Source organism: Crocodylus porosus, unplaced genomic scaffold, assembly GCF_001723895.1.
Source record: "Crocodylus porosus isolate Cpor-Errol unplaced genomic scaffold, CroPor_comp1, whole genome shotgun sequence".
Classification (NCBI taxonomy): Eukaryota; Metazoa; Chordata; order Crocodylia; family Crocodylidae; genus Crocodylus; species Crocodylus porosus.
In genome coordinates, this window is record NW_017728931.1 from 14133205 (window position 1) to 14144200 (window position 10996).

General features: G+C 39.5%; 1 protein-coding gene across 7 annotated transcripts in view; it reads left to right on the forward strand.

Annotated features, from left to right (window-relative positions):
• The window catches only part of PTHLH (parathyroid hormone like hormone), a 14610-nt gene extending 6110 nt beyond the window's left edge, over positions 1-8500 (forward strand). For 6 of the 7 annotated variants that reach the window (XM_019544243.1, XM_019544242.1, XM_019544240.1 and 3 more), the window contains exons 3-4: positions 3037-3459; positions 8149-8500. In XM_019544243.1, the coding sequence (XP_019399788.1) occupies positions 3037-3459; positions 8149-8158 (433 nt within the window). In that variant the 3' untranslated portion in view covers positions 8159-8500. Of the gene's footprint in view, positions 1-3036; positions 3464-8148 lie in introns of those variants that run through there. The other variant, XM_019544246.1, reaches the window with a different exon arrangement.
• The last annotated feature ends 2496 nt before the right edge of the window (positions 8501-10996 follow it).

Sequence of the window (10996 nt, forward strand, 5' to 3'; positions counted from 1 at the left end):
TGGGGTGGGGAGGGGAGGGGAGGAATTTACATCTACCACATCTTTTTCAAGTCAGGAGACTTATTTCTCACTGCACAAAAACAGGCAAAATATAATCTTCAAGTCTGGCCGGATAATAAAAGTCACGTGAAATGTAACACTACATAATGTTATACAATTATCTGGAATAGCAGAATGCTGTCTGGGGTCAGATTTGCATGCTAAATATCAGACAGACCTTTACACTGAAACCCACCCTCTCCTGGCACAGTACCCATTCACATGTCACTCTATGGATTATTTTGAAAATGTATATTCAAGTAAGATGTAGGTCCTGTAATACTGTTTGACTGCATTGTTTGCATTGGAATCAAAGCTCTAGGTTAAGGCTATGTAAAATAGAATTACTTTTCAATCAAAAGTCCTGTAATGACAGCCTTTTAAGATTCCAGATTTTGTAACAGTGGGCAGATTGACTAAATATACATTACAGGATTAAGGCAGCTTTGGGTTCTCTGTGATAAAAAACACATTATCCCCAGTAGTTTATAAGAAGCAAAAGGAAAGCATTGCTCATCACATAAAGCATACTATTTTAAACACAGTAAAGCAGTACGACTTTGTATACTTTTTATAAACTAGGAAGGGGGTGGGGGGGAGGATAACTACATTTCCCATGAAAATATCCTGGGAAAAATACAGTACTGGAATTAGGAATGTGGTGTGAGTCACAATGGATAGACTGGCAACTATGACAAAAGTATGCCTCTCAGAAGAGCAAGGTGCTGGTTTTAATAGCATATGTATGAGTCAGCCTGATCTAATCAAGGAGGTAGCTAAAGATGACTATTGATTACTGTTATGGAGCAAAAGTTTACAGCTTGGAGTATCAGACTGAGTGTGGCTAGGGTACCAAAAAAGGCCATAAGAATGACTAGAGTAGCATTCAGAAAGGTATTACTGAATGTCTGATTATTGGTTACATTTTTTGTCTTGTGGAGCCAGATCCTGAACTAGTGTTCATGAAAATGGTTCCACTGAAGGAAATGAAGCCATACTCATATACACCAGTTCAGTATCATGCTCTTATGTTTTTGCTTCGAAGGAAGTAGCGTACAAAACTCCACAAATTCCAGGAAGGCGGATTTAAATTAGGCATAAGAAAAAAGTTCTTTATGGTGCGAGTGTCCAGAGTTTGGAACAGATTCCCCCCAGAGGTGATGCAAGCACCTATTCTGGATTCTTTCAAAAAATGTCTGGATATTTTTCTTGCTGGGATCACTTGATCCCAGCTGACTTCCTGCCTATGGCAGCGCGGGGTGGGGTGGGGGTGGTGCTGGACTCAATGATCTCATGAGGTCCCTTCAGCCCCTAAAGTTTATGAAATATATGAAAAATGCTGGCACCAAAACCTGAGGTCCTCTGAAACATCTTGTTACAGAATTCTTGAAACTCAGAAACTGCTTAGCAAAATATTGTCTCGTGAACCTTTAGAGTGAATCTGGATGCAGTTTTGAGCAAATGTTTCCCATATATCACTTTACATCAGAATCATGATTAATTCTTCTCTGATAAAGCTGAGTTGTGTGGAGCCAACAAAATACATGCAACTCTACAACTGATTACATAATCTCTTCCCTGCATTTGGCAAACAGTTCAGAAGGGGCTGAATGCTCTTTGTCATTTCATATATAGTAATACCCTGCCACATTTTGAAACTCCATACTTTGCCATGGTAATTGATGGAGTGGAACTATTCACTCAGAAAGTTGTGCGTCTTCACCCACCTTGTCTATATTCAGAAACAACTGTGCATCATCAGCTACTGATCAAATTACTACAAAACAGGCAAGACACAGAAATCATTTTCTTTGGCTATGCATCCTCTCTCATGGAATCAGGATACTACATGTGACTAGATTTGTGCTAGCCAATCTCAGTACATCAAGGCAAGGCAAGCTGGAAGGATTACTGGTTAATAGCATTCATGGGAACGTAACTTTAATCCCAGCTTGCGCACTTTCTGTGGTTCACAGTGCAGCTGTGCATCCTTCCCACCACACCAAAGAGAAAGGAGTGTGTTTTCTCACGGTTATTTATTGTCCAGACACCTCTTGGATCATCCATTTCTGAAAGGTTTCTGATTACTCTACCTTGTTAGCTAGTATAAGCTGTTTGTAAGGCTTTTAGTTGTCATTTTATAATTTCTCAAACAGGCTAACAAACCAAAATGAACAATACAGCAGCTTTGGAAATATAAGGAATAGCAATACATGGAAGAAAAAAAAAGATTGAAGGACCACATGAAAGAACTAGTGCAATGCACAGACTGGATCCAGGCAGTACAGAACAGAATTTTATGTTAAAACTTTAAAATTGGGGGCTTAACAATTCGGTGCATAAAAGCATCATTACACAAGTGGCTGAGAACCAGTCAGCATTAGCTGCTAAATGCTCACAATTTCTGAAATCCAGGCTACTTGTTTAGATATCTGAATGTAGATTTTGGCACCTAAGTTTTAGGCATCCAGACTTGATCACTTTGGTCAAAGAAATCTTTTTCCATTAAGTACCAGCAATCACGTTTAGTGAGCCACAAAGGTAAATTGAATTTTCCTACAGAAAGCACTTCAACAGAGCAAAAAATTGATACTGAAATGATATCACATAAACAGAGTTCCAGGCTACACTACAAATATTTCTTTTTTCCTATCAGGTCTGTTCCTTTCCTAATTTTGGGAACCACCTTCCTTGTTTTAGTGCCTACAGTACCTTGTACCATTAAGAAACATTGTCCTAGAACAGAGCATTGACTAATCCATGTACAGGTCCAGATATGTGTAATGGGTCAGCAGAGAATATTACTAGCTTCGGTTCTTCCTCTTTGTGCAGGGAGTTTGCTCCAACCTTCTGACTTAGCCAGGTATATTAAAAGCTTGAAAGCTGGTACAGCATTCTCTGTAGCTGCAACTGCCAAAGAAGAGGTAAGTTCTGCCAAGTAGTAGGCAATAATGAAATTATAAGTGTTTTTTTCCCCCTCCTTCCTTTTTATTTTAGTAAGAGAGCTGTATCAGAGCATCAACTACTGCATGACAAAGGGAGATCTATCCAAGATTTACGAAGAAGGATGTTCCTCCAAAATTTAATCGAGGGAGTGAACACAGCAGAGATCCGGGCTACTTCTGAGGTTTCTCCTAACCCTAAGCCTGCTACCAACACAAAGAACTACCCAGTTCGATTTGGCAGTGAGGATGAAGGCAAATACCTAACTCAGGAGACAAACAAAGCTCAAACATACAAGGAGCAGCCCCTAAAGGCACCTGGTAAGAGGAAGAAAGCAAAGCCTGGAAAACGCAAGGAACAAGAAAAGAAAAAGAGGCGTACTCGATCAACATGGCCAAATTCTGGAGTACCTAGTAGTGGAGACAAAGGGTTCTCTCTCTTGGAAATCTCTGATACTACACATGATCATAATTTAAGGTAATTCCACTTTATCTTTAGCAGGAACATACTATATAATATATATATTGTCCTATTTTACCTATACTTCAAACAAATCTGGAGCTCTCCTTGTTTTCTGATAATAATTTATAACACCAATGATTCCCTCCCTGCCCTGCCCCCCCCCCAAAAAAAATAGCTGAATGACTCCAAAATGCTTTTCAAAGAAAATCATCATTCCAGTGGTACTGGCTCAGAGACTGAGGCACAGAACTGCAGCAACTCCCCCACTGTCATACATCAACTCATTTCTGGGCAGGGATTAGTTAAATTTGTTATCACAAAGAAGACTTTCATGAAAACAGAGGTTATAGTGAGAGCTATTTCAGAAAAAGGAATACACCTCCCATCTATTAAAACATTCTGGGCTGATTTTACTTTGCGTTTCTTCATATCTGATTTTGGTGCCATACTTCTAGCTCAACAGAATGAGAGCTTTGAGCTTTAGTTAAAAACCTGCTTCAAGAAAACAAAATAGGTTTTCTTCCCTCCCCCACCCTCTTTTTTGGCAACTTTCCTATCCTTACTTTACAGTTTTTCTTTATTTACTGTTTCACCTTAGGGGAGAACATGGAAAGTTTCTCTCTCTCAAGTAATATCTGCGAACAACACAAACCAGCCTTTTGCCATAAAATTTCCCCTGCCATTAGGACTCTTTTTTTTTTTTAAATTCTGCTCCATCTTTCTGCCAGCTTGTGAAACAATTACGTTGCTGCTGAAAAATGTTGAGCATTACGCTTGGAGACTTGTTTTCTGCATGTATGACAATGAAGGTTCTAAGGGCCATGGTAATTCAGACTCTCTCTTTTAGATGTCCTGAGCTGATAGCCTGCTTCCAACTATCAGTTCAAGTTGGAGATTGAACCATTTTGTGTACAAAGCATTACATTCCAAAGGGAATTTTAGTTTTTAAAATAAGGTAGAAAACCCCCTCAAAACCACTCTCTTTCTGCTTCTTCCCTTTCGCTTTGGCTGAACACACAACAGAGTCTCCTCACTTTACAGAAAATCTTTTGGAAAAAAAGATGCCAGCTATGGGATTTACTAAAATGCAGTACTTCTATTCAAATGTTACAGGCCCAGTCCTGCAATACACCCATGCCCTCCATTTCCACTGGAGTCCATGGAAGCTGAAGTCCGGCAGCAAGCCTTACTTAGAGCCTGCATAAAGAATTTAAGATTGGGATTTAGTTAGTGCCCAAGAATTAAGAAAGTCAATGTGTGCTTAATAAAGCTCTCAATAAGCAGCACTTTAACTGGTACTGCTTTTTATTCAGTAACTTAAGAAAGGGAAGTCCCAGGATCTCTGTTCACAGGTGCTTGATGCATCTAGGAGTTGGAACAAATGTTATGAAGCTGGTGTGGGCACTAAGGGGTTCCTGTCTTCAAATGGACACATATGCAGAATTATAAGTGATGGGGAAAAACTTTCAAGGCATTTGATTTTTTTTTTTTTTTTGGTAATTTGCTTTGTTAGGTTATCATTTGCCTTTCTACCCTATGGGTAAAATGAACCAAAAGCTCTGCCTTGGTTAAGGTTCTAAAATTTCTAATGGGCCCTTGTATGCCTAAAGAAAACCTAACTTTACAGAACATTATAGATTTGGCTTTAGCTTCTCAGCCTTATTGCCCATATTGCAATATTGGCCTGCAGGGTACTAGAGTTTAGAAAGGACTGCATGCTTGGCAGACTTAACTGTAAAGTCCTGCATGGTTTATTGTTCGTTTGTTTTTGTAAAGAAGTCCATAAAACAAGAGTTACCTGTTGTAATACCGCCTGTGCAGAGCATAGAGCATAACAGACAGGTTCAGCTTCTAGCAATCAAATAGAAGGCATGCTTTTGGCCAGGTCTTATCCAAGCGATTTGGCACAAAGTATCCTTTCTATACCTTAAATTAAAACAACTGTCAGCCTGAAACATTTAATTTAATCAGCAAATGACATATGACATCATCTTTTTTTAACTTAATAACCCAAGTCATTTATTAGGTACACATGCTAGTGCTATGTGTGAATTGACAGCTCAAATCCATGCCCCCCCAATGCATTTTAGGAAGGAGGGCAAGATTATCTGGTGCATAGCCGTAGCTTTGCATTGGATGTTAGGCTTAGGACAGCTCAGTTTATGGTGTCTGGTTCAAATATATAGCCCCATGGGAACATGGTCCTCTAATGCACCCAGCTAATCTGCAGGCTCTGATAGCAAGTGTGACTGGGGAAAGAGGGGAATGGCTAGACTATCTCAATATCAAACTGATTACACTACATTTTTTCATCCCTTTGAACCTATTGCAACTCCGAGTAAACTATGACACAGAGTAGGGAGATTGGCCATACAAAGAGTAGTACAACAAAAACCAGGGAAGTACAAAGGTGAATTCAGAGGCCCCTTTTCACATCACTCTTGACTTGTACTTTGTCTAATTTAGCTTGACCTGAAGATCTCAGTCTGATGCCCTTTCTCCAATTCTGAACCCACAATTTGAGATCCACATCAGAAACCTAACTGCAATGGACTTGCTTCCTAATTCCATTGGAACAGTTTGGGGGAAGTGTGTGTTTGGGTGGGAGGGGGGAGAGGCAGACACGTGATTTTGCAATAATTCCAACAAACTGGGATAGGAACAACTGCAGATTTTGGTAGTATGCAACCCATGGCTGAGCTTCAATTTATCGCAAACTGTAAGACAAAGCCTAAAAACCTAATCCACAACTATCAGAACACCACATGCTTAAATGTACATACTGAAGATTATATACATATAATGTATACATGTGTATAATCTTATACGTATATAATATACATAATCTTCAGTATGTAGCAATTATAAATACGAAAGAGCCATACAATAAATACTATGCACTATAATTATACTAAAATGTATGCATGCTGACATTTCTATTCCAGTCACTTAAAAAAAAAGACTCAAAAAAGAAAAAAAAACAAACCTTTTCTTACAGGAGTCCTAGTTATGTTCCCAGTCCAATTAGTTTCAATAAATACTACCCATTTGCCTAAGAAAACTTTCAAAAGTGTAACCTCCCTCATGTTAAATGTAATCTCACTTTCATTACCCACATTAAAAACCCTTAAATTGTCAAGAATTTGTCTTTTTGTGTGCTTCTCACCCACACACGTCTGCCATGTGAAAGTCTACCCACAGCTTTGGCAATCACTTTGACAATATGGCCAATCAAATCCCATCTTATAGCCGTTTCCTAGGGAACTAACATACAATTGCAGAAATGTACTGCTCAGAGTGATAGAGGGGAAAAATCCCTGCAGCATTTCCAGTATTAGAAAATATTTAAAAATACAGGGCATCATAAGTCATATACAGCAGAGATAGCTGGGATTCTGCTTTGAACCTTACAAATTCATGGTGGAAGGGAAGATTACTGAACTTAAACCAGCCTGCCAGCGGCACCTAATAAGTCGGGGTGTATGAAACGGAGCCATATTTGATTCGAATTCTGCCCAAATTAGGGACAGTGATTTGATTCATTGATTCAATTTGGCCGAATCTGAATCTGAAGATTCGATGCTGATTTGGAGAATCAGCAATTCGGTTACAGATGCAGCTTTAAACTTTTTTTCTACATACCTCAAGGTACCAGGCACAGCTCGTGAACACTGCAATGGTGGGACAGATGGAGCATTCCATACAAGTGCCTGGGGTGGGAAGCGGGGAGGGAAAAGGCTGTGTGCTTGATGGCGGACTCAGAAGTGGACTGGAAGTACTTCTGGTCCACTTCCAAGTCTGCCAGCAAGCATGCGGGGGACCCCTCCTCCCATACCACCCCGGCTCAGCAATTGGCTGCAGGGGGACCTCAGGTGCCCCCCAAACCCAGAAGGCAACAGTCGCCAAGCCGTGCACTCCACAGCGGACTTGGAAGTGGACCGGAAGTGCTTCTGGTCCACTTTCGGGTCTGCCGCCGATAACTCTGGGGACGCCCCCACGTGCTTGTGGGATGCTCCATCTGCTCCAGCATCTCAGCATTCACAAGCTACCTGGTACCTTGAGGTATGTAGAAAAAACATTTAAAGCTGTGTCTATGTCTAAATCATCAAAGCCCTCCGAATTGATTCAGAGGGTTCCAGTTCAATTCGGAGCGATTAAAGGGTCTCCTGATTTGATTCCGATTCAGAGATTTGGCTCCCTAATCAGGTCGATTATTCCACTTTATTTTCTTATTATTCCACCTTATTTTATGTGGTTTGGTATCTGTTTAGGAAACCGAGCTTTATGACCTCAACATACAAGATGCTTAAGCACATACTTAACTAGGCTCACTAATTTGGGAAAAGCTATTCCCAAGCTTCAGGGTAGACTTATGCTGAAGCATCTTCCAGAATCAAGACCTAAATGAGGCAGTCTCCCTCTGACTTGTGTGTGTACATACAGCTGCAGATGGTATAGACTCAGCTGCTGCATGAAAGCAGTCTGCAGTTCCTCACGCTGCTAGTATTATTGTGTTGAAACCACCATACAGGAGTCTTAAAAGAATTCTAATAGCCCAGCACTGTTAATCAGCTTTTCCTAGGGGGAATATTTAATACTGAGGCACAGCCTATATTATTTGTTGCACTGTTACTATTAATCTTATGTCCGCTTATTTACAAGGCAAATTAATTTTTTCCACTTTTTTCTATTTTTTTTCTGCAGGAGGCGTTGAAATTTTCAGCTGAGACCTTTGGAAAACGTATTGCAGTATTCTGTAATAGTGAACATATAAAAAGTGTTAAAATATTTATTGTTTGTAAATACTGTAAATGCTCCAAATAAGCCTTCTTCTGCCCTTTCCTTCCTTCCCATTGCTCTCTGAAACTGCACATTTGGTTATTGTGAAATTTTTTTTTTGTGCTAAGGTTAGACGATTATTATTGTTGCATTTACCATAATTTATTTTGTTGACCGGTGTATTTATTTTGTGAACATATCTTGGTGCTGCTGACCTTCTATATATTTTTTGTAACATAATGCACTTTAGATATACATATCGAGTACATTGTTAATGACAAACTGTTCCTCTTTTGTGGTTGTTTTTAAATGAATGCTTACCTACAGTTCAAACTGTTTTTTCCCCCTTCTGTGCATGTAAAATAGCAGTATTTTAAAATTTGTAAAGAATGTCTAATAAAATATAATCTAATTAAATCATAGCTCAGAAGGAGAAAAGTATTCCATTCAGGAATTCCAGAAGAAAGAACTTAATTTTTTATTTAAACAACATTTGAAAATAGTCTTAAATTTAATATATTTACATTGGTCCAGGCATCAACGTTTTTACATCAGCTTTCAGTTAAAAACCGCATAGAAAATATTGGTAGTGTAACTCCTGTTATACTCGTGATGGTCCAGAAAGTATGCAAAAGGCAAGGATTTCTTAGAGAGGTATCTTTTTACTGGACCAGCTGTGTAGTTGGGATAGATTTTGACAAGCTTTCAGATGCAATACATTCTTCTATCTTGCATTTGAAAGCTTGTCTAACTCTATCCCAACTACACAGTTGGTTCAATGAAAAAGTACCATCCTAAGAAATCCTTGCCTCTCACAGAAAATATTATGATCCAGGGTTCCGTTTCAAGTCAGCTAAGAGGCTGAACAATCTGGAGGGTGCTGCCTTATAGGTCTTAAATGTATTTAATAAGAGGTTCCTTAGTCTTCCAGACAAAAATCACTACCGAAATAAAACACTACGTTCCACATGGTTCTCTCTTGAAGAGAACTTCCAAGACTGACATGTGACAGACGTTAGTCACAGGGATTAAAACATTACAGCTACAGATACTATGATAAGGAGTGTTGTATAAAGACTTACACAAACAGAAAAACTGCTAGGTTCCTGTGGTTGTCATTGCTTTTATCGGAAGTTGAGACTGCTTAGTTTGTGAACAGGTGGACCTTTAGCCAGCACTTAATAGCATCGCACCAATTCGGATTGATTGATATAGGAGGAAAAAGAGACAGAGAGAGAAAAAGAGAATTTCCTATAATGAGTGAGGGAATAAAAGGAAAAAGCTAATGTTTATTACTATACAGAATCCTGTGGCAGGTTTGTCAGCCCAAGAGCCTTTCAAATGTCCTGGCAAGCTCTGTCTATGTTTATAAGTGTGTAGAAGAACCAGGAATAGGAGAACAATAAGCCAAAAACTCCACTCTTCTTTGAAAAGGAAAAAAGGTTACGATTCATTAGTGTAATTTGTCATGGGCTTGCTATTTTCACAACGCTCACTTTTTCTAGGCAGTTCATAGTGGTTATTGTGTGCGTGTGTGTGCATGTGCATGCTCACTCACACGCGTGTGTGTGTGTAAGAAAATATGAGTTCCACAGGGATAATAGGAGCTTGTCTTCTTGGTGATACTCACCGTGCTTCTACCTTTGGAAAGTCAGTCACAGAAAGGACTAGGAAGATATTAGTTCTCTAGCAGAGGTACGACTCAGTGCTCAAACAGAGCTTTACTGCAAACTGTTGGCTTACTTTCAATTGTTTACTGAAGGAGGAGTTAAGGGTTTACCCAGCTTCAGATGCTTACTAGTGACCACCTATTAGCGACCACCAGAGGTGAGGTTGGGAAACAGGATAACAATCACTTCTGGAGACAGTAGGTCTCCATGTTTATTCTCTGTCCAGCACCCCAGGTACTTTCTCCCCTTTCCAGACAGTTAGAAACAAAATACCCCTTTTCTCCACTGAAAAGAAAAGCAAACAAATGACCTCCCTCCCCACACACACATTTCCCCTGTTCATAGAAAAATAGTGTATTAATTCAATATCATATATGTAGGCTAACATGGGGAAGGAGAAAATGGCCAATTCTCACAATTTAATGTTCATTGGCTGAGGAAGCTGACAAACAATATAATAAACAATATAATAATTGCTATTTATATTCAGTAACATCTAACATTTTGTTTTATTTTTGCTTAACCCACTTAATGATGCCTTGCTCAATTTCTGACACCACCATACATTCCTGTACGTGATCAGGTTGACAAGTCATAAACAATGCTACTAGAACAACTTGAATCAGGACGCAAAGAAATACAGAAGTTACCCTCCTTGTGAGATTTAAGCGTGGCCATCCTGCTTACTGATAAAGTATCATGAACACTTGGATCAATCCAGCTCAAATGAACTGAAATGCTAAACTGGGCAGACTGTCTGTCTCCCAGTGTTACCCCAGTATGTCACAACTGAAACTCCAAGTCAATCAGAGAAAAACTGATGAGGAGGGAAGAGGATTGCAAATGGACATGTGCAAAAACCTGGAGCTCCAAGCCTGCGTTCACAAACGTGGGCACTCCAGTCGCTTCCCTATCTGCAATACCTTCAGCCAGGTGTCTTTCACACTAGAGGCCATCAAAGGGCTGAATCTAACTTTCCTTTGAGCTTCCAACCTTTATGGGAATAGATCTGCTGAGGAGCTCCATTCCTAAGAAGGTTGGAAGCACTAAAGAAATTTTGCTTCATTAGCCCCAACTCTCCAAACAAATAAACCCCTAATTAT